We start from the raw sequence: 27,659 nt of genomic DNA, 5'->3' as shown, positions 1-27,659 counted from the left end.
GCTTTAATATCTTGAAAACTTCGATCAAATCACCCCATAACCATCCAAATTCTCGGGAATACATCTCTAATTTGTGTAACCTCTCCTTGTAATTTAACCCTTGACATCCAGGTAAACCTACGCTGCACTCCCTCCACTACCAGTAATATCCTTCCAAAGGTGTGGTACCCTGAATTGCTCACAGTTCTCTAGGGCTTTGTATAGCTTCAGTATTACACCTACCCCTTTATATTCTAGTCCTCTAGTTATAAAGGCCAGCATTCCATTAGCCATTCAATTATTTTTTTGTGTCTGTTCATGACATTTTAATGATCTGTGTACCTGGACCCCCAAGTCTCTTTGGACCTCCACAGTGTTTTGCTTGTCACCAGTTAGAAAGTACCCGACTCTGTCCTTTTCAGGTCCAAAATGGATGACCTCACATTTGCCTGCATTGAAATCCATTTGAACAGTTTTTCCCATTCACTTAATCTATCAATATCCCTTTGTAATTTTATGCTTTCATCTACACTGCCTACAATGCTGTCTATCTTTGTGACATTGGCAAATTTGCATATGTAACTATCTGCCATTATCTATAGCATGAATAAATACTGTGAATAGTTGAGGCCCCAACACAGGTTCCTGCGGAACACCACTGGTCGCATCCTGCCAATTAGAGTACCTACCCATTATCTTTACTCTCTGTCGTTTACCGCTCAGCCAATTTCCTAACCAAGTCAATCATTTGCCTTCAATTCCATGCGCTTCAACCTTAGTTAACAGTCTCTTATGTAGTACTTTGTCAAATGTCTTCTGGAAGTCCATATAAATAACATCTAGAGTCATTCCCTTGTCCACTACTTTAGTCACCTCTTCAAAAAATTCAATCAGGTTTGTCAGGCATGACGTATCTTTCACACATCTATGCTGGCTCTCTGATCAGCTGAACATTTTCAAGATATTCAATCACCCTCTCCTTAAGACTCTAGCAATTTTCCGACAACAGATGTTAGGATAACTGGTGTATAATTCCCCGGTTTCCCCTCTCGCCATTCTTAAGTAGCGGAGTGACATGCGCAATTTTCCCAATTAAATGGACAGTTCCTTAATTGAGAAATCTTTGGAAGATTATAGTTAGGGCATCTGCAATATGCTCCTACTTTGTTTAAATCCTTGGGATGGAAACCATCAGGTCCTGGGGGTTTGTCACTGTTTAGTGCCATTATTTTCTTCAATACTGCTATTTTGCTTACATAGAATCATAGAAATGTACAGCACAGAAGGAGGCCATTTTGGCCCATCGTGTCCATGCCAGCCGACAAAGAGCTATCCTGCCTAATCCCACTTTCCAGCTTAGTCCTTCACCTTGTAGGTTACGGCATTTCAAGTGCACATCCAAATACTTTTTAAAAGTGGTGTGTTTTTCTGCCTCTACCACCCTTTCAGGCAATGAGTTCCATATCCCCATCACCCTCTGGGTGAAAAAAATTCTCCTCAAATCCCCTCTAAACGTCCTACCAATTACTTTAAATTTATACTCCCTGGTTGTTGACCCCTCTTCTGGGGAAATAGATGCTTCCTATCCACTCTATCTATACCCCTCATAATGGTGTACACCTCAGTAAGGCCTCCTCTGTTCCAAAGAAAACAAACCCAGCCTATCCAATCTTTCCTCACAGCTAAAATTCTCCAGTCCAGGCAAGATCCTCGTAAATCTCCTCTGTACCCTCTAGTGCAATCACATTTTTGCTGTAATGTGGATTTTATTGAGTCCCTGTCGCTGATTCAATATTAGTTTTGGGATTTCTGGCATGTTCCTCTCCTGTAAATACTGCCGCAAAGTAATTATTCAATATGTCCACCATTTCCTTATTATTATTGACAATATTACTGATGTCAGTTTTCAAGGGACCAACATTGCTTCTGCGTACCCACTTTTTCCTAATAGTTGTAAAAAAAAAATTATGTTGATTTTGTTATCCTTGCAAGCTTCTTTTCATACTCCTTTTTGTAGATCTTACTATCTGTTTTGTCGCCATTTGCTGTTCTTTGTATCTTTCCCATTCACCAGGATCCGTGCTATTTTTTGCAATTTTATGCTTTTTCTTGTGTTTTTTTTTGCTGTCTCTTATCTCTTTAGTCGTCCATGGCTGTTTTTTTTGGTTTGTTAGCATTTATTAGAAAGGAGTGGAGTATAAGAGTAAAGAAGTCTTACTGCAATTATATGGGGCTATTGTGAGACCACACCTGCAGTACTACATACAGTTTTGGTCTCCTTACCTAAGGAAGGATATATTTGCCTTAGAGGGAGTGCAGCGAAAGTTCACTAGATTGATTCCTGGGATGGAGGGATTGTTCGATGAGAGATTGTGTAGAATAGGCCTATATTCACTGGCTCCTTTCAGAAAAAAAAATTGCTGGCATGAACTGGTTTCTGTGTCATATATCCTATGTAATCCTATATAGAGTTTCAAATAATAAGAGGTGATCTCATTGTAACATCTAAATTTCTTAAGGGGCTTGACAGGGTAGATAATGGTAGGATGTTTCTCCTCGCTGGGGAGAGTAGAACTAGGGGTTTCAGTCTCGGAATAAAGGGTCGGCTATTTAGGACTGCGATGATGAGAAATTTCTTCACTCAAAGGGTTGTGAATCTTTAGAACTCTCTATCCCAGAGGTTTGCGGATGTTCAGTCGAGTATATTCAAGATAGAGATCGATAGATTTTAGGATACTGATGGAATCGAGGGATGGGGGATAGTGTGGGAAGGTGGAGTTGATCTTTTTGAATGGTGGAGCAGTCTCGGAAGGTCGAATGGTCTAGCCCTACTCCTATTTCTTATTAAAGATGTGGAGCTTCATATCTGCATCTGGAACCATATGTGAAGAGTCTTTTATGCATACAGGATACAAATAGGCTTTCACATTTCTTCATCAAAAATATGTTGTTATTGTGATCATTCAGAAGTACAGGCCTTGTGGCAAATACAATCATTAAATCCATTCATTTGATCTGTGTTCAAAATAATTGTTCAAAGTAAACTAAAATCTCTGCTTTTTCTTGATATATTTAATTCTGAGCTAAAATGCATCAATAGACTTCATTGTGTGTTAGATTTTCTATATAATAGGTGTAAGGTACTAAAATCCCTGTATGTGCCGTTGGCTAAAGTCAGACCATCTGAGACTCTATTTCGGTAGCTTTAATTACTAATGTCATCTTCTAAATAAATGAAAAATAAATCTCTAACTTAGAATGTTCCTGAAAACTGAATACCAACAGCTGAGTGTGGGCATAACTGAAACATTTTTCTGTAAGTGATCAAGTTCTGCATAGTGAAATGATTTACAATTCAGAAATCTATGACTTGGGTAACCCAATAGTGATCTGCTTAATAGGTTTATTGATGCAGTTGAGGTAAGCCATTGGCTCTGTCATTTCTGAGGTTCCATTGTGTTCACTGGCATATTCAAATTACTTTTGGAGGAAATGTTAGTGCAGTTCATAACAGGAAGATTGACGTGTGAAACAGCAATAGTTATGCAGTGCATTGCTGATCATGCTGTTGGACGAAATTCTGGGCCATAGGCATACTCTAGATTGTCCTTTCCTTTATAAACACCACATGTGAGAAGCACTGTTTTATGGTAAGACGTTCCTTTTTTGAGTCAGTTGAGTAATTTATTTTTTCTCTCCCATGTACAGTAACTGATCCTGCTCCTACAAATAGAACTATTGGTAAGTATATTCCTTGGATTTAATAGCCCATGCTGGGTTTCACATTTAATCATTCAGTTAACTTACATGAATAAAGAAAGCTGCTAACATCCCTGTAAGTTCTGCGACAAAAACATTAAATGCTGAAAAAAACTCAGCTGTTCAGAAAATATCTATAGAGAAAGGAAAAAAGTTAACTTTTCAGAACTGGCGAACATTAAAAGGTCAGCTTTGTCCATTCTCCACAGATACTGCCTGACGCGCTGAATATCTCTAGCATTTTCTGGTTTCATTTTAAATTTCCCATATCTGCAGTATTTTGCTTTGTGCGAGTTTTGTGTTCGACACACATTTAATCTGCAGTTGTGCGAAGTATAGATTGTGTTTATAATGGGTGCTTTTTAAGGAAGCTGTAGACACCTAAATTCACTCTTCTAATGAAGGTTCCCACCAAAAATATTTTCCAGTCTTTTTCTTTCAGATGCTGATTTACCTGTTGTGCATGTCTTGCATTTTCTGTTTTTGGGTTTCCAGTATTTGTAGTTTTTCATTTTATCTTTGTGCATAGTTTATTTGTTCTTATAGATTTATAGGTTCATAAGGTAGTTACAGATGGGGAGGCCATTGGACCCACTTTAGACCATGTTTGGGAATAAAGAAAGTCATATTGCCCCCCCATTATATTGTTTCATTGTCTCTTGAATAACTCTAAGGCTTTTACCTCCACTATCCCACCCAGAAGGTAATTACAAGTGTGGATAACTCTTCATTAAAAAAGCAGCTCCTGACATCTGTCCTAATATTCCTTTCACCAGTTTTAACCTGTTTCTGCTTTTTTCATATTCTGGCATATCTTGAAAAAAATCTTTTTTAAGTCTTTTTACTTCCTTGAGACACCACCTTTCAAGGTTACAGTTTTAGTTTCTCCCATCTTTCCTAGCAACTAAATTCTTTGACGCGAGGGTTCAGTCTTTTAGCTTTTCTGTGCACTGCCTCCACGGCTTAAATATTTTCTTTACACCTGGTGACCAAAACTGAACACAGTTCTCTAACTCCAGTCTTAGCAAGGCACTGTATAGTTTTAGAATGCCGCTTCTAACTTATACTTCATTAATCTTGCAATGCAAGCGAGCATTTTGTTTGCAATGTTTGAACCTCCCTTATCCGGCTCCCTCAGAACTTGGCCAGTGCCGAATAAGGGATTTTTCCGGATAAAGGGAGGTCAGCCTGAGGTGGGTGGGGTGGGGGGGGGTGGTGGTGGAGAGGAGAGGAGTCGGTGCTCTGGGCGGGCCGCGAAATGTTGGTGCGGCCCCCAAAGCGTCGGCCCGAGTGTCGGCGGGCCCCAAAGTCAGGCTGGACGTCGGCCGCGTTCTGCTCATGCGCTCCCGGCTACCAGAATCATGCCGGACGAGGGGTGGTGCCGGATAAGGGAGGTCCAACCTGTATTAACTATAGCGTGGTATTTTGAAGTTAAATACTAAATCCAATACCTCCCCAATGTGCAAAATTCAGAGCCATTTTTAGGGTGCAATGAGTGCACCAAGAGCTGGAATGTGGGATTAGGCTGGATAGTTTTTGTTTGGCCTGCACAGACACGATGGGCCGAATGGCCTTCTGCATTGTAATTTTCTGTGATTCTATTCCAAGAGAGCTGACTACATTTCATATTTCTTGCCAGAGAGCAGCAGGTGGAGCGAACACGTGGCTTTGTAAGGATTGTCGGCTTCCTCATGGTGCAAGGTGCCATTGACTGCACGCACAACACTTTGCAGGCGCTGCATGTCAACTACGAGATGTACTGGATCTGAAAGTGATTCCACTCACTCAACATCCAGCTGGTGTGCGACGATACGGAGAAAATCATGCTGATTGAGGCCGTGTATCCTGGCAGCAGTCATAATTCCTTTATTCTGCGGTAGTCCGCTGTGCCATCTGTATTTGAGCCACCACGACAAACTAGAGGGTGGCCACTGAGCGACAAAAGCTATCTGTTGACAACGTGGTTCATAACTCCGGTGCCCAACCCACGCAGACATGGGTAGCATGCATACAACGAAAGTCATGCCGCCATACAAAATGTGATAGGGCACAGCATTTGTGCACTAAAACAATGATTCCGCTGCCTGGACAGCTCTGAAGGAGCCCTGCAGTCAGAGTACATGTCAAGATTCGTGGTGGTCTGCTGCAAGTACTAGGTCCCTTGCTTTTTTTGTGGTATATTTCAATGATCTAGATTTGAATATAGGGAGTATGATTGAGAAGTTTGCAGATAAAACTAAAATTGGCTGTGTGGTTGATGAAGAGGAAAGTCATGGACTGTAAGAGGATATCAATCTACTGGTCAGGTGAGCGGAGCAGTGGCAAATGAAATTTAATTGGGAGAAGTATGAGGTAATGCACTTTGGGAGGGCTAAGAAGGAAAGGGTCTACACGTTAAATGGTAGGCCACTTAATTGTATAGATGAACAAAGGGACCTCCGAGTGCTTGTCCACAGATCCCTGAAAGTAGTAGGCCAGGTAGCTAAGAAGGCATTTGGAATGCTTGCCTTTATTGGCCGAGGCATAGAATACAAGAGCACGGGGGTTTATGCTTAAATTGTATAATACTCTGGTTAGGCCACAGCTGGAGCACTGTGTGCAGTTCTAGTCGCTGTATTTTAGGAAGGGCGCGATTGCACTAGAGAGGGTGCAGAGGAGAATTTACTAGGATGCTGCCTGGAATGGAGAATCTTAGCTATGAAGACAGATTGGATAGGCTAGGTTTGTTCTCATTGGAACAGAGGAGGCCTCATTGAGGTATACAAAATTTTGAGGGGCCTGGATATAGTGGATAGCAAGGGCCTATTTCCCTTACTTGAGGGGTCAATTATGAGGGGCATAGTTTTAAGGTGGTTGGTGGAAGATTCAGAGGGGATTTGAGGGGAGGCTTCTTCACGCAGAGGGTTGTGGGGATCTGGAACTCACTGCCTGGAGTGGTGATGGATGCAGAAACCCTCACCACATTTAAAAGGTGCTTGGATGGACACTTGAAGTGCCGTAACCTGCAGGGTTATGGACCTAGAGCTGGTAAGTGGGATTGGACTGGATAACCTCTTGTTGGCTGGCGCAGATACGATGGTAAGTACTGCAGGGAATCGAATACGGCTAAGGTGATCTCCTGGACTAGTTTCGATCGCCTGGATGGGTCGGAGAGGAATTTTCCCACATTTTTTTCCGCCAATTGGCCTGGGTTTTTATCTTTTTTTTTCCTCTCCCAGGAGATCACATGGTTGGGGTGGAGTGTAGAATGTTTCGGTGCAAGGGGTGTTGCAGTTGTATGGGGCGGACTGGTTGGGCTGGGTGTTCTTTGCCTTTCCGACATTGTTCATTGTTCATAGGTTTATATGTAACCTTCAGGGCTGATGGCCGTGTGGCTCTTTGTCGGCTGACGCAGACATGATGGGCTGAAATGGCCTCCTCCTCTGTTGTGGATTTCTATGTTTCTAAGCTGCACAACCGTGCCATTATTGGGGCACAGCCCATGCCACCAGCTATGTGGCGAGCAGGAACAGGAAGGCATGAGGCAACCTAGCCAGCCTCTCTATGGCCAGGCTGTCCATGAACAACCGCGATACCACTAAATTCAACTCTCCCCATTCACCAACAGTCTTGCACCTTACCGTCCCTCTGACACTGACCATCACAGCATCCGCTTGGCTGCAATGCAAAAATAAAAGCCAACACAAAATAAACATTCCAAACCAAATTTATACATCAAACCATCCCATATTGCATACAAACATCAACTAATCACCCTTGTGTCTTCCCTGTGTGCCTATCTTCTGTGTGCCTTTCCCTGTCCTAGTACTCCAACGTAGTGCTACCCCAGTGACTGCAGCATGGTTGGTGGGAGACTGCTGACTTTCAATGCGGAAGACTGCAGATGGCCTTGGAGGATGACCTCAAGCGGCTTTAGATCTTGAAGGCCTGGCTTCAGACTGCACCATCTTGGCATGGGCAGCAGCAGTCTTGCTGACTGGCTGACCGGTAACAGCAAGGACACTGGCAGGGTGGCAGTACTAGGAGCACGAGTACTGTCATCCTGAGAGAGGACAATGGGTTTGTGCTCCACAGACCCATCTCCAGTCCTCCTGGACATGGCCTTACCAATCCTAGTAATCTGCTGGGAGGACAGATTGCTGGACTGCTCTGCAAGCCCCTTTGAACCCTGGTATCCGCAGCCATGATGGCATTAGTCTGAGCTTGCACAAGAGTAGCCTGAGCTTTCAGGGAAGGAAGCTGACCTTGTATGGCAGACGTCTGAGCTTCCACTGCAGCACACACATGGGGGCTTCTGCTTGTGCTGCAATGGAAGCTGAAACATCGACCTTCAAACATTGCACCATGGTTGTGTCCATAATTGTGCCAATGGAGTTGGTCACCACTTACATACTGGAAATCATGGGCTCCAAGCTCTGCACAAAGCCCTATGCTAAGTTGGTGCTGGACGACTTTGTGCTCCTTGACATTACACCCAGGCTCTCTGGCAGGCTTGGCAATGAACCAATGAGTTTATTGTGCATACCCATCAGCTGCCTTTTGTAGTCCGCTCCACCGAAGTGTTTGTCTGAGTCCTCTATAGTGACCTTGCCCCCTGATGAACTGGCACCTGTGCCACCCTTGATCCCTGCAAGCCACTCGTGCCTGATTTCTCACTACGTGCAGATCCCCCCCCGCCCCCCCCCCAAAAGCTATCCTCTAAATTACGTGCAGTATCTAAGCTGGTGGCTGCGATTATGAAATAGTGTGACAGAATTTCTTCTTCATCGCAGTCTTGCTCTTCCACTGCCTGGCCAGGTTACAGATCTTGGGTATCTGAAAGAAGTCAGGCACAAGGTTTGTCTTATGAGGGTTGGTGGAGGGGGGGAGCGGGGGAAATGGTGGGTGACATGGGAAGCAAGATATGCATGTTTATTAGGTGAGGTCAGACTGAGAGAATAGAAGGTGGTCTAAGATAGGTTTACAGTGCACATGTGTAAACTCTCAAAGCGTGGTAAATAATGTTGATGAGCTGCAGACGTAAATAGCCACGTGATGACGTGGCAATAACAGACCAGGCTCAAAAAAGGGCAGGATTGGGTATTAAATATTCCTGGATATATGGTGATTAGAAAAGATAGGGAAGGAAAGAAAGGTCGAGAGGTGGCAGTATTGATTAAGGAGAATATTAGAGTGTGAGAGAGAAAGGATGTGCTGGAGGAGTTGAGGACAAAATCTATTTGGTTAGAGTTAAGAAACAATAGAGGTGCCATTACACCACTAGGTGTATTCTATAGGCCACCAGTGGGAAGGATATAGAGGAGCAAATCTGCAGGGAAATTAGAGAGGTGCAAGAACTATAGAGTAGTGATAATGGGGGACTCCAATTATCCTAATATGGACTGGAATAGTGTAAAGGGCAGAGAGGGAGAAGAATTTCTGAAATGTATTCCGGAGACCTTTCTTGATCAATATGTTTCCGGCCCAACGAGGAAGGAGGCATTGCTGGATCTAGTTCTTGAAATGAGGTGGGTCAAGTGGAGCAAGTGCCAGTAAGGGAACATTTAGGGAACAGTGATCACAGGATCCTAACGTTTAGATTAAACTATGAAAAGAGCAATCTAGAGTAAAAATACTTAATTGGAGGAAGGCCAATTTCAGTGGGTTGAGAATGGATCTGGCCTGAGTAAATTGAAATCCAAGATTAGCTGTAATCGAACAGTGGGCCGCCTTTAAAGAGGAGATGGCTCGGCTACAGTCTAGGTATATTCCCACAAGGGAAAAAGGTAGGGTAACCAAAGTCAGAGCTCTGGATGATGAAAGAAATAGAGAGTAAGATGTAGCATAAAAAGGAGCATTTGACAGCTGTGTGGTTGAGAATACAGTGAGAAGCAGGCTGAATACAGAAAGTTCAGGGGGGGAAGTGAAAAAGGAAATAAGAGGGGCATAGGGAGCGTATGAGAATAGATTGGCGGCTAACCTAAAAGGGAATCCAAAAGTCTTCTATAGGCATATAAATAGTAAATGGGTAAATGGGTCGTAAGAAGAGGGGTGGTGCCAAATGGGGACCAAAAAAGAGACCTAAGCATTGGGGCAGAGGCTATGGCTGAGGTACTAAATGTGTACTTTGCATCTGTCTTTACCAAGGAAGAAGAGGCTGCTAAAGTCATAGTGAAAGAGCAGGTGGTTGAGATACTGGATGGAATAAATATTGATAAAGAAGTAGTACTAGAAAGGCTGGCTGTCCTTAAAATAGATAAGTCACCAGGACCGGATAGGATGCATCCTAGGATGCTAATAAGAACATTAAAACATAAGCTGTAGGAGCATGAGTAGGCCATTTGGTGCCTCGAGCCTGCTCCTCCATTCAATAAGATCATGGCTGATCTGATCATGAACCCAGCTCCACTTCCCTGCCCACTTCCCATAATCCTTTATTCCTTTATCGCTTGAAAATCTCTGCCTTAAATATATTCAATGACCTAGCCTTCACAGCTCTCTGGGGCAGAGAATTCCATAGATTTCCAACCCTCAGAGAAGAAATTCCTCATAGTCTCAAAATAAGGGGCCGCCCATTCAAAATTATGTCCCCTAGTTTTAGTTTCCCTCGGAGTGGAAATATCCTCTCTGCATCCACCTTGTCGAGACTCCTCATTATCTTGTATGTTTCGATAAGATCACCTCTCATTCTTCAGAACTCCATTGAGTATAGGCACAACCTACTCTCAACCTATCTTCATAAGTTAATCCCCTCATCTCCGGAATCAACCTAGTGAACCTTCTCTGAACAGCCTCCAGTGCAAGTATATCCTTTCTTAAATACGGAGACCAAAACTGTATGCAGCACTCTTGGAACCGGACTTTGGTGGACTGCCCACTTCTCGGCAGTCTCGCGGTGGTCGGTCAAACTTCACTGCCCAATACCATTGGGGAGGAGTGCTGGCAACATTGCTCTGGGCAGTCCTGAGCGGTGCATCAGCGGAGTGTGACAGACGGTCTGCTCCGGTGGTGCAGGGTAAATTGTCTGGGATTCGGGACTCTTCAGGTCACGAGTTCTGCGCACGTGCACTCTAACCTCGACCTCAGTTACCCTATCCCACCGGAGAAGAGCAATCCGGAGGCCAGAGATTGCTGACGTTGGATCGCAGGTATGTGTCTCCAGGTAAGTTTAGAATTTCAGTTGTTTTGTGCAGTGTTTTTGATTTATTTATTATACTTATTTACTTTCACGTTTTTCTGCGGTGGGGGGTGGGGGGGCGGTGGGGCTAGGCCTCTTGCGGGGGGGGGGGGGGTGGCTCGATTGTTTTTGGGGGGGTGTGGCTACATCGTTTTGGGTGGGGGGGGGATTAGATCTCGGGTGGGGGGGGCGGGGAGAGACTGGATCACGGGGGGGGGGGGACCCTACATCGCAGGAGGGGCCGGGGGGGATGGTGGAGGATGATGAATTTGCGATTTTAGGTGGTATGTCAGCGGTCTGTGGTGGTATTATGTATTTAACCCCTTGTAACCCATATTACACTACCACTAGAGGGCCTACCTGTTGGGAGCCCCGAGGGATCCCAGAATCCCTTGGGAGCACGGTATATAAAGAGGCCACCCACGAGCTACCTTCACTTTGGAGTCTTATTAAAGAGGCTAAGGTCACACGTGCTCATTGTACACAGTACTCAGTTTCATCCTTTATTGAACATATCAGTTGGCGACGAAGTAACTAACAACTGCGCGAACATGCAAAGAACAGTTGGTATCCTGGAGAAGTTCTCAGAAGGGGACGATTGGAAGGCATTCGTGCAGAGACTCGACCAATACTTTGTGGCCAACGAGCTGGAAGGGGATGAGAACGCTGCCAAATGAAGGGTGATCCACCTAACTGTCTGCGGGGCAACAACATATGGCCTCATGAAGAATCTCCTAGTTCTGGCAAAACCAACAGCTAAATCCTATGAAGAGTTGTGTAAGCTGGTCCGGGAGCACCTAAATCAGGAAGTGGCAAGCTACGTTGCCGAACTAAGGCGCCTCGCAGGACATTGCGAATGTGAGGGATTCCTAGAACAAATGCTTAGAGACTTTTTTTGTGCTGGGCATTGGCCATGAGTTAATCCTTCGCAAACTGTTGACTGTTGAAACTCCGAATCTGAGTAAAGCCATAACGATAGCCCAGGCATTTATGTCCTCCAGCGACAACACCAAACAGATTTCGCAGAGTAAAGAAGTTTCGGCCAGTACTGTGCACAAAGCAATGTCGTTTTGAGCAGGGATATACATGGCTGAACGTACACGCCGGCTGCTGCTGTCCGACCTCAGGTGACCCAGAGTCCGCCATCAATCGTTAATGAAGGCAGTTAACACCTTGTTGGTGCTGTGGAGGTGATTGTCAGCTCATCACTGCCGCTTCAAGCTCTATGCGTGCAACGGTTGCAGAACAATGGGACACCTCCAGCGAATGTGCAGGCGAGCTGCAAACCCTGCAAACCACCATGTTGCAGAGGAAGATCGATCCACTGTGGATCAGGCTGAATTGGAGACTCGTACCGAGGAGGCAGAAGTGTACAGGGTACACACACACACCACGGAATGTTCACCAATAATGTTGAAAGTTGAACTGAACGGAATTCCAGTATTAATGGAACTGGACATGGGTGCGAGTCAGTCCATAATGAGTAAAACGGCCTTCGACAGGCTGTGGGACAAAAAGGCACACAGGCCCAAGCTCAGCCCCATTCACACCAAACTAAGGACTTAACACCAAGGAACTAATTCCTGTAATTGGCAGTGCAGAAGTCAAAGTCTCCTGTGATGGACCAGTACACGAACTCCAACTGTGGGTTCTGCCCCACATTGTTTGGTAGACGCTGGCTGGGAAAAATCCGCTGGAACTGGGTAGACATCCGAGCGCTTTCATCTGTCGACGATGCATCATGTGCCCAGGTTCTGAGCAGGTTTCCATCGTTGTTGAGCCAGGCATTGGAAGCTTCTCGGGAGCGAAAGTGAAGATCCATTTGGTTCCGGGTCCGCGCTCCATCCACCACAAGGCACAGGCGGTACCATATATGATGCGTGAGAAAGTGGAAATTGAGCTGGACAGGCTGCAGCGAGAAGGCATCATCGTGCCGGTGGAATTGAACCAGTGGGCTAGTCCGATAGTCTTGGTACTTAGAGGACGGCACGGTCAGAATTTGTGGGGACTATAAAGTAACGATTAACCGTTTTTCGCTACAGGACCAGTACCCGCTACCCAAGGCAGACGACCTATTTGCGACCCTGGCTGGAGGGAAGACGTTCACCAAGCTGGACCTGACCTCGACCTACATGACGCAGGAGCTGGAGGAGTCTTCGAAAGGCCTCACCTGCATCAACACGCACAACGGTCTGTTCATCTATAACAGGTGCCCATTCGGGATTCGGTCGGCGGCGGCAATCTTCCAACGGAACATGGAGAACCTGCTAAAGTCGGTTCCTCGCACCGTGGTTTTCCAGGACGACATACTGGTTACAGGTCGGGACACCATTCAGTACTTGAAGAATCTGGAAGAGGTTCTCAGTCGGTTGGATCGCGTGGGGCTCTGGTTGAAACGCTCGATGTGTGTTTTCCTGGCACAGGAGGTCGAGTTCTTGGGAAGAAGAATCGCAGCAGATGGCAACAGACCTACCGACGCCAAGAAGGAGGCCATCAAGAACGCGCCGAGACCACAGAATGTGACGGAGCTGCGGTCGTTCCTGGGACTCCTTAACTATTTTGGTAATTTCCTACCTGGGTTAAGCACCCTGCTAGAACCCCTACATGCGCTACTGCGCAAGGGAGATGACTGGACATGGGGGAATTCACAAGAGGCTGCCTTTAAGAAAGCCAGAAATCTGTTGTGTTCAAACAAACTGCTTGTCCTGTATGGCCCTTTTAAAAGATTAGTGCTAGCTTGCGATGCGTCGTCATACGGGATCGGGTGTGTGTTATAACAGGCTAATGAATCGGGGATTTTGCAACTGGTCGCTTATGCATCCAGGAGTTTGTCCAAGGCCGAAAGGGCCTACAGCATGATTGAAAAAGAGGCTCTGGCGTGCGTTTAGCGGATAAAGAAAATGCACCAGTACTTATTTGATCTCATGTTTGAGTTTGAAACTGACCACAAGCCGCTCATATCGCTGTTCTCAGAGAACAAAGGGATTAACACCAATGCCTCTGCCCGCATCCAAAGATGGGCGCTTATGCTGTCGGCATACAACTATGTTATCCGCCACAGACCGGGCACAGAGAACTGCGCAGATGCTCTGTCGGCTGCCATTGCCCACCACCGGGGTGGAAATGGCGCAGCCAGCAGACTTGCTCATGGTAATGGATGCATTCGAAAACGAAAACGAAAAGTCCCCCGTTACGGCCCGCCAGATCAGGACCTGGACCAGCCATGATCCTTTACTGTCCTTAGTAAAAAAAACTGTCCTCCATGGGAGCTGGTCCGGCATCCCAGCGGAGATGCAGAAGGCAATTAAACCACAGGCGCAAAGACCAAATGTTCCTGCAGGCGGACTGTCTGTTGTGGGGCAATCGCGTGGTCTTGCCCAAGAAAGGCAGAGATGCGTTCATTTGTGAACTACACAGCACCCATCCAGGCATTGTAATGATGAAAGCCATAGCCAGATCCCATGTGTGGTGGCCTGGCATCGACTCAGATTTAGAGTCATGCATGCTCCAGTGCAACACTTGCTCTCAGCTGAGCAATGCACCCAGAGAGGCACCGCTAATTTTGTGGTCGTGGCCCACCAAACCGTGGTCGATGATCCACATGGACTATTCGGGCCCATTTCTTGGCAAAATATTTTTGGTTGTTGTGAACGCTTACTCAAAATGGATTGAATGTGCAATAATGTCTGTAAGCACGTCCACGGCCACTATTGAAAGGCTACGAACCATGTTTACCACGCACGGCCTGCCTGATGTCCTAGTCAGCGATAATGGGCCGTGTTTCACCAGTGCTGAATTTAAGGAATTCATGACCTGCAATGGGATCAAGCACGTCACATCTGCCTCGTTCAAGCCCGCATCCAACGGCCAGGCAGAACGGGCAATTCAGATCATCAAGCAAAGCCTGAAACGCGTGTCGGAAGGCTCCCTGCAGACCCGACTATCCCGTGTGCTGCTCAGCAACCGCACCAAATTCCACTCGCTCACCGGAGTTTCCCCAGCCGAGCTGCACATGAAAAGGGCGCTCAAAACAAGGCGCTCTCTTGTCCTCCCTGATCTCCATGATCATGTGGAGGGCAAGCGGCATCAACAAAGTGTGTACCGTGACTGCGCAAATTTGTCACGTGATATTGAGGTCAATGATCCAGTGTTTGTACTCAATTATGAACATGGTCCCAAATGGCTCGCTGGCACGTTCATAGCCAAAGAAGGGAGTAGGGTGTTTCAGGTCAAATAGGCCAATGGACTAATGTGCAGAAAACATTTGGACCAAATCAAATTGCGGTTCACCAATAGCTACGAACAACTCGAAGAAGACATCACCAACTTTGACCCTCCAATACACACACAGTGGCTACTGTCATCATGGTTGACCACGAAGCCGAACTCACCATCCCCAGCAGCCCGGCAAGGCCCACAGCCCAGTGAAGAACTAACCAACTCACCCACATCCGCATTTGTACCTAAAGGAGCTAAGGTCACACTTGCTCATTGTACACAGTACTCATTTTCATCCTTTATTGTCAACGTATCAGGTATGTCCACCAATTTCAGCCCCGTGGTGTGGCCTCACCAGTACCCTGTACAGTTGTAGCAGGACTTCTCTGCTTTTATGCTCTATCCCCTTTGCAATAAAGGCCAACATTGCATTTGCTTCCTGATTATTTGCTGTACCTGCATACTAACTTTTTGCGTTTTATGCACAACGAACCCCAGATCTCTCTGCACTGTAGCACTTTGCAATTGTTCTCCATTTAAATTATAATTTGCTTTTCTATTACTTCTGCCAAAATGGATAACCTCACATTTTCCCACATTATACTCCATCTGCCAAATTTTTGTCTACTCACTTAGCCTGTCAATATACCTTTGCAGATTTGTGTGTCCTCAAAATTTGCTTTCCCACCTATCTTTATCATCAGCAAACTTGGCTACATTACACTCGGCCTCTTCATCCAAGTTATTAATATAGATTGTAAATAGTGGTGCACCGATCTCTGCGACACTCCACTAGTTACTGTTTGCCAACCGGAAAATTACCCATTTATCCCGACTCTCTGTTTTCTGTTAGTCAGCCAATCCTTTCTCCATGCTAATATATTACCCCAACCCCGTGAACTTTTATCTTGTGCAGTAACCTTTTATATGGCATCTTATCGAATGCCTTCTGGAAATACAAATACACCACATCCACTGGTTTTCCCCCTTATCCACCCTGCTTGTTACATCCTCAAAGAACTCCAGCAAATTTGTCAAATGTGATTTCCCTTTCAGAAACCATACTGATTCTGCTTGATTGAATTATGCTTTTCCAAATGTCCTGCTATTACTTCCTTAATAATGGACTCCAGCATTTTCCCAACGACAGATGTTAGCTTGACTGGTCTATAGTTTTCTGCTTTCTGTATGCCTCCTTTTTTAAATCGGGGCGTTACATTTGCGGTTTTCCAATCCGCTGGGACTTCTCCAGAATCCGGGGAATTTTGGTAGATTACAACCAATGTATCCACTATCTCTGCAGCCACTTTTTTTTTAAGAACCCAGGGTGTAAGCTATCGGGTCCAGGGGACTTGTCAGCCTTTAGTTCCATTATTTTACCTAGTACTACTTCATTAGTGATAGTGATTGTATTAAGTTCCCCCCTCCCTGTAGCCCCTTGATTACCTACTATTGGGATTTTTTTAGTGTCTTCTACCGTGAAGACCAATACAAAATATTTGTTCAACGTCTCTGCCATTTCCCTGTTCCCCATTATTAATTCTCCAGTCTCATCCTCCAGGGGACCAACATTTAATTTTAACCACTTTTTTCCCCCGTTTTATGGGAAGTAAAATTGGCAATTGTGGAGGTACTAGCCATAATCTTCCAATCCTCCTTGGATAAGGGGGTGGTGCCAGAGGACGGAAGAATTGCAATTGTTACACGCTGTTCAAAAAAGGTGTAAGGATCAACCAAGCAACAACCGGCCAGTCAGTTTAACCTCGGAATTGGGGAAGCTTTTAGAAACAATAATCTGGGACAAAATTAACAGTCACTTTGACAAGTGTGGATTAATTAAGGAAAGCCAGCATGGATTTGTTAAAGACAAATCGTGTTTAACTAACTTAATTCAGTTTTTTGAAATAACGGAGAGGGTTGATGAGGGCAATGCGGTTGATAGAAACATAGAAAATAGGTGCAGGAGTAGGCTATTCAGCCCTTCGAGCTGCACCACCATTCAATAAGATCATGGCTGATCATTCACCCTTTCCTGCTTTCTCTCCATACCCCTTGATTCCTTTAGGTGCTGTGGTGTAAATGGACTTCCAAAAGGTGTTTGATAAAGTGCCACATAATGGGCCCAAGTTTCAGATGTCCTCCCAGAATGCCGCACTCCGAGAGGCCCGCCTATTTGTTAGAATTAAAAAAAGCGCCTAAAACTTAAATCGCGATTCTCCGAGTCCAGCAGGCCTGTTTCACAGTCAACGCAGCACAACACAAGCAGCTGGGGGCGGAGCTACAGCCCTGCACCAAAAAGAGTGCCAGCAGCTGCGCGCGTGCGCAATAGCACCTGGCCCTCCCAGCGCGTCCTGTTGCCGGGTGACCCTATCCCTGGCCGAAGGGACGTCGCCCCTATCCCGGGCCGAGTGGCCTACCTGCCCTCACCTCTTCGGCGGTGGGGCCCGCCCGAGCAGCACCTCTTCGGCAGGCTGTTGGAGGGCTCCCGGTGCTGCAGTAGGTGAGTAGAAACTTTTAATTTTTAATTTTTTTATTATTTTTTTTATTGGTTGATGTATTGATTTATTTTCATTTATTATTGATGATGGCTCTATTGGTAAAAGTTAAGTGCTTAATGCTTTGTAAAATCCCTTAACTTCCCTCTAACTTTCCTTCTCTCTTCCCCCCATTTCTCACTACCTGTGCCTAATTTATAAAGTGTAGGCAAGGTTTTTCTGAGCGTACAAAAATCAAAACTTACTCCGTTCTAAGTTAGTTTGGAGTAACTTTTCGCTGCCTAAACTTGAAAAACGCGTAAGTGGCTGGTAAAGCTCCCTTTTGAAAAAAAAACTGTACTAAAACGAAACTATTCTTCCTAACTAGAACTGGAGCAAACTAAATGCTGAGAATTGCGATTTCTAAGATACTCCATACTAAACTAGTTGCTCCAAAAAAATAGGAGCAACTCGAGCCGAAACTTGGGGCCCATAGGTTTGCCAGCAAAGTTGAAGCCCATGGAATAAAAGGGCAGTGACAACATGGATATGAAATTATCTAAGTGACAGGAAACAAAGAGTAGTGGTGCATGGTTGTTTTTGAGACTGGAGGAAGGTATACAATGGTGTCCCCCAGGAGTTGGTACTAGGCTCACCGCATTTCTTGATGTATATCAATGTCTTGGACTTGGGTTTACAAGGCACAATTTCAAAATTTGCAGATGACACAAAACTTGGAAGGATAGTGATAGACTTCAAGAGGACACAGACAGGCTGGTGAAATGGGTGGACACGTGGATGATGAAATTTAATGCAGAAAAGTACGAAGTGATACATTTTGGTAGGAAGAACGAGGAGGGGCAATATAAAATAAAGGGTACAATTCTAAAGGGGATGCTTGATCGGGGACCTGGGGGTATATATGCACAAATCATTGAAGGTGACAAGCACGTTGAGAAAGTGGTTAAAAACGTATACGGGTTCCTGGGCTTCATAACTTCCCTGCTTTTGTATTCTATTTATGATGAACCTTTATAAAACACTGCTCCGTACTCAACTGGAGTATTGTATCCAATTCTGGGTGCCGCACATTAGGAAGGATGTGAAGGCTTTAGAGAGGGTGCAGAAAAAATGTACAAGCATGGTTCCAGGGATACGGGACTTCACAGTTACATGGATAGGCTGAAGAAGCTGGGGTTATTCTCCTTAGAGCAACGAAGGTTGAGAGGAGATTTGATAGGGGTGTTCAAAATCACAAGGGGTCTGAACAGAGTAGGTAGAGAGAAACTATTTGCTTTAGCGGAAGGGCTGAGAACCACAGAGCACAGATTTAAGGAAATGGCAGAAGAACTAAAGGCGACATGAGGGAAGACTTTTCTATGTAGAGGGTGGTAGAGGCAGATTCAATAGTGGCTTTCAAAATGTCATTGGATATGTACCTGAAGGGGAAAAGGCTCATGCAGAGAGCCAGCACAGGCCCAATGGGCCAAATAGCTCCTGTGCTTTAACCATTCTATGATTTTATGTTTACACCATCTGCAGCTTTTAAATCAGAGGACATTGTGGGATGAGGGGGAAGTGGGCTGTGAGAAGGAGTATTAGATTTTGAGGATACTGCGATCTCCTGTGGTTTCAGCCCCACCGCTGGCCATAGCCTCAGCAATGGCCGCTCCAATGATGGTAAGCACCGTCTCCTTCGTGGGGGTAAGGACATGCCAGCCGTGCCCGTCTCCCGCCGCTTAACTCCTGCCTACAGTTACATGCCACCTTGTCCTCCAACAGAGAGGGAAGTGTGTCAGTTAGTGTGGTGCAATCTCTTTTGGTGATGTGGTTGTTATGGTTGAATAGCTGGCAGTGTGGGCAAGATGTGGGTGTGAGGCTTGCACCAGTGCTAAGTGTATGAGGGTGAGTTGAAGGAATGAGCCCTGATTGTTCGTGGGTGAGGTTCATTGAGCAGTTGCTGAGGCTAGTGGTGCAGCTGGTGAGATATAGCACTTGAAGATGCATTCACTGACCGTGACCACTCCTGTGAGGTTATTGAACCTTTTGCAGCACTGCATCCAGGTCCTTGACTCCTGGTGTTGACAGCCTTCTGAGAGTTTTTCTGGAGATGGAGCACAGCTCTCCTCTCCATCTCCTCCACCAAGGCCTCAAGTGCAGCGTCGGAAAATCTTGGAGCCCGCTTTCTGCCATGTTGTGCATTTCTTTATCCACTTCACAATATATTGCACAACAACTTCCACCGCCTGCTCCAGCCACAGTGCACCTCCCCTTCAAGAGGCGCAGGCTAGATTTAAGTAGTGCTGACCTCTCAATTTTGGACCCCTGTTGAGGCGTGCAGCGACTCAAAAGCATGGTTAGTGCTGGCTGCACGCAGCAATCATTTAAATTAGCAGACAGCTAATCCCCATGGTGTGCACAGAGCTGTCCACGATTTTGAGGGCTGTCAACTTTAGCTTCTGCGATCCCTTCCCACTTCATTTTTGGCATTTGCAGCTATACTGTTTTCCAGTTCCCTCTGCTTCTCTGATCAAACTTCTAAGCTGCTTCTGAAAGTTTCCTATCCTCCATAATTGGCTTTGAGAAATTGAATACTTGGCTATTGGTCTTCGGCAATGCTGAATCCCAAATCATATCAAATTTAGGCATGTTGTGGTTATTGCCACCGAGAGCTCATATAATTTTATTTTTTTTATGCTGTTGGGGCACTAACCATCAGCAATTTAACCCGAGACCTGCCTCTTGTGGTTTCCCTGAGGCACTGAGTTACGAAGGAATCGTGCATTACATTTGCCAAATCTGACTACTGCACCTGGGCATTCTCAATTTTTGTGTTTTTCACACACCCTCCTTATTTCTTCATAATGTCCTCTCTCTTAATCTGACCTGGCAGCCTGTAATGAGCCCTGAGTCTTACGCTCTCTTTGCATGAGAAACTTTGAGTCAGCGTATATTCTATGGGCTAGACTTTCCTCTGAGTGAAGAAGTGTCTCAGTCCTAAATGGCCGACCCCTTATTCTGAGACTGTGACCCCTGGTTCTAGACTCCTCAGCCAGCGGAAACATCCTCCCTGCATCTACCCTGTCAAGCCTAGTAAGAATTGTGTATGTTTCAATAAGATTACCTCTCATTCTTCTAAACTCTAGAGAATATAGGCCTAGTCTACTCAATCTCTCCTCATGGGACAATCCCCCCATCCAAGGAATCAGTCATATGGCAAGTATATCCTTCCTTAGGTAAGGAGACCAAAACTGTACACAATACTCCAGGTGTGGTCTCACCAGGGCCCTATATAATTGCAGAAATATGTCTTTACGCTTGTACTCAAATCCTCTTGTAATAAAGGCCAACATGCCATTGCTTTCTAAATTGCTTGCTATACCTGCATGTTAACTTTCAGTGATTTGTGTACAAGGACACCCAGGTCCCTCTGAATACCAAGGGGTCCAAATTGCTCCGGGGCCCAAATTGCTCCCTGTCCGAAACGGGGCGCACGCACTGCATTTGAGCGTCCGGTATCACCGATATGGATGGGGTGGTATCATGATAGAAATTCGCTTTTTTCGGGCCTGAAATGGGAGTGGAGTGATGATGCCTGGTGGTAATGGTTGCTTTCAGCTGTTGCTTATGCTTCTGTGCAAGCTGCTTGCTGCATGGTGCAATGCGGCTCCTCGCACTCACAACATCCCTGCTCCATTTTATGCTTGCAGATGATATCTCCTGTGTCATCATGAGCAACACAGACACCCTTGACGTGATTGGCAGCCAAGGTCAGGAGGAGACAGTTAGCATCCTCGGTGATCTTGGCGGCATCTCGGATGAGGGAGATGGAGAAGGGGAGAGCTCTACCAGCAACAGTCCCACGCACTAGCTCAGATAATGGGAGTCCACGGTCAGGTATCTTAGATTTAGCAGAGGGTTCTGCACTGGGTGAAGCACTGAGGCCTAGCGGGCTGTAGCATAGTGTAGGGCCAAGGGAACCTCTGTTGCCATCTCTCCAGGGGGCGAGTGCACAGCCGAGTCCTGCTGAGGAGGACTCAGACGAGTCCATCGATGTTGGGGCTTATGAACAAAGGGAGGAGGCCATGCAATCGCAGCTCTTGGCGGCAATGCAAGGGGTGCCCGATGGGCTGTCGCGAGCATGGAGGAGTCCGCCTCCCGCATCGTGGACAGCTCTGCGCACACCATGGGGATTATCATTGTAAGTGTGCAGACGATGGTGGAATCTCAAGAGTGAGCGTGTGGCTCCAGCTACGATGGCACGTCTCTAGGCGGAGGTGACAGCTACCATTGCAGCACAGGCGCGAGGGAGCGATCGTGGCTGTGCTGCTTTGGACAGGGTGGCTGCTGCCCCGGAAGCTCAATGCTCTCATGAACTCTGGAAAACAGGACATGGAACGTCTGATTGCTGTTGTCTCTGATGGGTTCCAGAGTGTGGCTGCTGTCGTGCAGTCTCAGCTGGAGGCCACGAGATGTAACTGCTGCCTTTGCGGCTGTGTCCACCACAGTGGACCAGGGGCCGAACGGTGCTCAAGCAATTTGGTGGGATGCTGCCCCGGGGGAGTGGTGCTAGCTCCTCGGACCAGGATACTAATGTGGGCTCTCCGGTTCACAGCAGCCCTGAGCCGAGACCTGCCACTCCGCAATTGCTGCCAACCATGGCATTGCCTCAGCCACTTCCGACTGAAGGCATACAGAAGGATGACTCTTCCAGGGCCAGAGCTGGTTGAGGATGTCCAAGAAGGACATCTGTAGCTTCCCCTATTGACACACAGCAGTCTTCCCAAAGCCATGAGCCAGCCACAGGGGAGACACTGCGGCATAGTGTAAGGATAGGTCTGCGTAAGAGGGGTAATAGGGAGTTGCACAAGGGTAAGAATTAATTATGTGACTGTTTTGTAAACCCATTGTTTGGTTTCTAATACATTTTTATTTTGTGTTTTTAATTTGTGATCAGGTCTCTCATTTTTACTGTGTGGCATGATGTGTGAGAGGGCTCACAGGTTGGCCCATGGACACGGCCAAATGCAGGGTCAACTGGGCATTGAGTTATGTGAACCTCGCAGCTATGTGCTTTGTGCTTCCCTTGCAGGGTGACGATGCCGACGCCGTCTCCTGCGTGACTGCCCAACCGCATCCTGCTCCTCCTCCTGTGGCTCCTCCTCCTCCACAGGTGCCACTGCTGCCTCGTCCTCCAATGGCTGCACCCTCATGATGGCCAGTTTGTGGAGCATGCAGCACACCACCATGAATATGGAGACACGCTCAAGCGAGTATTGCAGCACACCCCCTGAGCAGTCGAGGCAACGGAACCTCTGTTAATGGCAATACTGTGTTCGGTGATAGTCCTGGTGGCCATCAGACTCTCATTGTGCACGAGCTGCCCAGCAGTTCTAGGATTATGCAGAGGAGTCATGAGCCAAGTGTTCAGCCATTAGCCCTTGTCACCCAGGAGCTAGCCACGATCTTGATTGGGACCAGTGAAGAGGTGTGGCATACCACTCTGGTGCAGTATGAAAGAGTCGTGGCTGCTGCCAGGAAACCGGGCATCCACTTGCATAATCTTGCGGTTGTGGTCGCAAATGAGTTGAACATTGAGGGACAGGAAGCCCTTGCGGTTTCTGAATCGTTCTGGAGTTTTTTGGGGTACCCTGAGACCAACATAGGTGCAGTCAATGACCCCCTGGACCCAGGGGAGGCCTGCAATGCACAGGAATGCAGTCTGGCACTCCAATTGCTTGTCCCTGATCATGAGGAAGGAGATGTAGTCAGTCCTCCTCCCATACAGAGCATCTGTTATTTCCCATATCGATGTGAAGGTTGCAAACTGCGAGACGTTGCACATGTCCACAGTGGCAGCTTGGAAGGACCCAGTGGCATAATAGTTGAAGGCGACAGTTACCTTGGATGCCAAGCTCAGGGCTGCCCTTACCTGTGTCTGTGGCTCCAATTCTGCCTGCAGGAGATTAGAGCTCAGTCTGCGCAGGCACTGATCATCATTCATATCCGTGCATGAGAATTGCTGGCGGAAGACCTTTTCTCGATAAGGCCTGTCGTCCCCACGTCTGTGTGGCTGTCTTCCTTTGTGAGGTGGATCATTGGCTTCTCTCTGCTGCCTCCTCCATCTTTATAGGCTGCCTCCTGGCCTACTCACCCAGTATTTGATGTGGGGGGTTGATGTACCTAACTCTCCTCCTTAGGGGACGCCCTTGTTGAGGGCTTTCGTGTGGCACCTCTCTTGCCTACCCTCTGTGGCCACCTCCCTGGCCCCCTCCAAGTTGGGCTGCAATGATGCCTGCGGTTCTTGTCCGCTGCCTCTGCAACCATTGTCCCCGGTGCCACCTTCTCCTCTGCCTCGGCGGCACGCACGATGTGCAAGAGGCATTGGCCTGCAAGCACTGTCCCCATCTCAAAGACCTCCACAGACCCAGCCTCCTCGAAGTGGCCTCCCTTTTCTGCAGGTGTAAGGTGCCTCCAGCAGTCACAAAGCAGCGCGCACTCGATCCTTGCACTGCTAGTGAAACAATGCATAAAATCGGCGACTCAAAATCCACTGAAAGTAACACACCTTTAAGGCACTCCAGTGGTGTGCATCAGGAATTATGCACCACTCGAAAAAAAACAAATCTTGACACCACCTAGTGGTGCCACGACTTTTATAGGTCAATGGGGCTTCCGGCCTGGGACCTCGGCGGTGCGCGCAGTGATGACGCATTTAGGAGTGCTGGCCATCACCGCTGTGGAAATGGGCGGCAAGCGATGATGCACACCGCTGGACAACTGCGGCACGGCATTCAACACCGCAAATCGGCAGCCACACTGCGAACAGGCCTTAAGGAGAGTGGCAATTTCGGCCTCCAACAGTTCCCAATTCCTCACCATTTAAAAAATTTCTATTTTTGCTACCAAAGTGGATAACTTCACATTTCTTCACAGTATATTTCATTCGCCATGTTGCCCACTCACTTAGCCTGCCTATATCCCCTTGAAGTCTCTTTGCATTCTCTTCACAACTTACATTCCCACCTAGCTTTGTAGTTGCACAACAGTGTTTCTAGCATAAGAACCTTAAAGATTTTCCTCATCTTTTGTGACCTTGGTGCTGACACATACTAATTTTTTTTTAAATAGTTCCTGGGATGAGGGCGTCGCATGCAAGGCCAGCATTTATTGCCATTCCCTAATTGCCCTTGAAAAGGTGGTGGTGAGCCGCCGCCTTGAATCACCACAGTCCGTGCGGTCAAGGTACTCCCATAGTGCTGTTAGGGAGAGAGGCAATATAAATTAAATGATACAATTTTAATGCAGGTGTGAGAAAAAGGGACCTGGGGGTTTATGTACTCAACTCTTTGAAGGTGACTGGACATGAAGCGGTCAATATTCAGGCTTGGGCTGATAAGTGGCAAGTAACATGCCACACAAGTGCCAGGCAATAACTATCTCTAACAAATGAGTCTAACCACCGCCCCTTGACATTCAACGGCATTACCATTACCGAATCCCCCACCATCAACATGCTGGGGGTCACCAATGACCAGAAACTTAACTGGATCAAGCACAAATACTGTGGCAACAAGTGCAGGTCAGAGGCTGGGAATTCTGTGGCAATTGTCTCACCTCCTGACTCCCCAAAGACTTTCCACCATGTATAAGGCACAAGTCATGGAATACTCTCCACTTGCCTGGATGAGTGCAGCTCCAACAACACTCAAGAAGCTCGACATCATCCAGGACAAAGCAACCTGCTTGATTAGCACCCCATCCACCACCTTAAGCACCCCCTCACCACTGGCGTACTGTGGCTGCAGTGTGTAACATCTACAAGATGCACTGGAGCAACTTGCCAAGGCTTCTTCGGCAGCACCTCCCAAACCCGTGACCTCTACCACCTAGAAGAACAAGGGCAGCAGCAGGCGCATGGTAACACCACCGCCTCCAAGTCTCACACCATCCTGACTTGGAAGTATATCGCCGTTCCTTCATCTTCGCTGGGTCAAAATCGTGGAACTCCCTCCCTAACAGCACTGTGGAAGTACCTATACACGGACTACAGCGGCTCACCACCACCTTATCAAGGGAAACTAGGGATGGGCAATAAATGCTGGCATTTCCAGTGACACCCAAATCCCATGAACGAATAAAAAAAAAGTTGATATGGCTGGTTTTTTTTTAAAAAAGCATATGGGATCCTTAGCTTTATAAATAGAGATATAGGAACCAAAATTGCCCTCCGCTCCAAACAGGGCGCGCTTACCGATTTCGTTGTTGATTCACCGCCCCAATCGATGGGGCAGTGAATTGATCGATTTTTGCCCTCTTTTTGGGTATGATTCCGTTGGGGCGGAATTTCGGGTAGAAGTGGGTTGGGAGCGAAGTGGAAGGCAGATGGTGTCCGTGCCACGCTTATGATAGCGCCACGCGGACGTGTTGCATCGCGCTGACGCGTCACAATCTCACTTCCCTTCAGTTAAAGAGGAGGGAGGATTGCTGCGAGCTCTGCAGCCACTTTAGTGGTGCCCATTGAGCCACCAGGGAGGGTTTTGGCTGGCCCGGCCGAACCTGTGGCTATCATTTTCGGGCCGACGTCCGAGTCGGCCAACAATTAAAATAAAATGGTGGCCGCGGCGGTGCTTCCTCCCCTTTAATGGCAGACACGCCGCTCCACCACTGGCAGCTTTCCCCAGCAGGAAGCTATCGGGGGGCACTGAGCCATTTCCCTCGCGGGACAGAAAGGGGTTGCCGCCGGGCGGGGCGGTAACTTTCTCCGCCAGAAAAAGGGACAAGGACAATGTCCTGAATGCCGGCCACTCCGCCCCGACTGAGCAGTAACTCCTTTCCGTTTGTGGCGGTAACGGTTCTTTTTTTAAAAAAAAGGAAGTTATGCTAAATCTTTGATAAATCAATGGTTCGGCCTCTGCTGGAGTATTGTGTACAATTCTGGGCACCACACAGTAGGAAGGATGTCAAGGCCTCAAGGCCTTGGAGAGGGCACATATATTTTTGTTAAAACAGTATTTGTACAAGAATGAAGTTTGTAATTAAAACATTGAGGCCAGTAACGACTCGGTATTAATTTGTTGTAACATTGCTTTAAGTGTACAGCTTTGAACATTGCTTCAAATGTAGTCACGGGTAGAAAATGCCCCCCCCACGCCCCCAACTCGCGTTCCCACCCCGTTACGATGGTTTTTACTGCAGCTGCGGTTCAGGTCGCCTCTTGAGCGACATTCGGCTCTTTGTTTTTCTCCACCCAATCCAGAACTCGATCATAATGGGGTCAGTGACTACACCTGAGGAGTGGATATGCGGCGGTGACAGCAACTGAGGGGCAGAAGGTGGGTGCGGACTGGAGTGACTGCCGCAGTTACGTCACCACGGCTCTCCCCTTCACTTAAAGGGGAGAGCCTCCGCGATTATAAAACTTCGGGCCACCAGGGAGGCCTTGTCACGTGTCCCTCGCTCTTCCCAACCTCCCTTTCCTCCTCCCTCATGCTCTCGCCCTCCTCCGTATCTCTCGCCCTCCCCGTCTCTCTCCCAGTCATTGGATTTGCCTTGTCTCTCTCGCCCACCCTCCCCATCTCTCTCTCGCCTGACCCCCAACTCTCAGCCCTTTTACATCTTCAAGACGACTCTCCACTTGAAAAGACAATTCCTGTGTAAATGTTAACAGCAGGAGAGATCTGGCTACAACCACTAACACACAGAATATACAGGCCATTCAGCCCAATCAGTCCATGCCGGAGTTTATGCTCCACTCGAGCCTCCTCCCGTCTTCTTTTAAATCTTATCAGGATAACCCTCTATTCCCTTCAATCTCATATGCTTATCTTGCTTTCCCTTAAATGCTTCTATAATCACCTCAACTACTCCCTGTCGTGAGTTCCACATTCACACCATTCTCTGGATGAAGAAGTTTCTTCTGAATTTCCTATTTGATTTCTTGGTGATGATCTTGTATTGATGGCCTCTAGTTTTGCACTTCTCCATAAGTGGAAATACACTCTGTGTCTACTCTATCAAAACCTTTCATAGTTTTAAAGACCTCTATTTAAAGACTTCAGCCTTCTCTTTCC

General features: G+C 46.9%; 1 protein-coding gene across 9 annotated transcripts in view; it reads left to right on the top strand.

The window, feature by feature from the left end:
- LOC139227891 (C4b-binding protein alpha chain-like) overlaps nucleotides 1-27,659 on the top strand; it is a 252,040-nt gene that overhangs the window by 186,030 nt on the left and 38,351 nt on the right. For 6 of the 9 annotated variants that reach the window (XR_011587483.1, XR_011587484.1, XM_070859024.1 and 3 more), the window contains one exon: nucleotides 3,688-3,720. The exons of 2 other annotated variants lie outside the window; for them this stretch is intronic. Coding sequence is in view for 5 of the 7 variants with exons in the window: in XM_070859024.1 (XP_070715125.1) it covers nucleotides 3,688-3,720 (33 nt within the window). In the remaining 2 variants the exon portion in view is untranslated. Of the gene's footprint in view, nucleotides 1-3,687; nucleotides 3,721-19,128; nucleotides 19,267-27,659 lie in introns of those variants that run through there. One more of the 9 variants, XM_070859023.1, reaches the window with a different exon arrangement.

Source organism: Pristiophorus japonicus, chromosome 17 (assembly GCF_044704955.1).
Source record: "Pristiophorus japonicus isolate sPriJap1 chromosome 17, sPriJap1.hap1, whole genome shotgun sequence".
Taxonomy (NCBI): domain Eukaryota; kingdom Metazoa; phylum Chordata; class Chondrichthyes; family Pristiophoridae; genus Pristiophorus; species Pristiophorus japonicus.
This window is presented reverse-complemented; position numbering and strand designations above follow the sequence as displayed.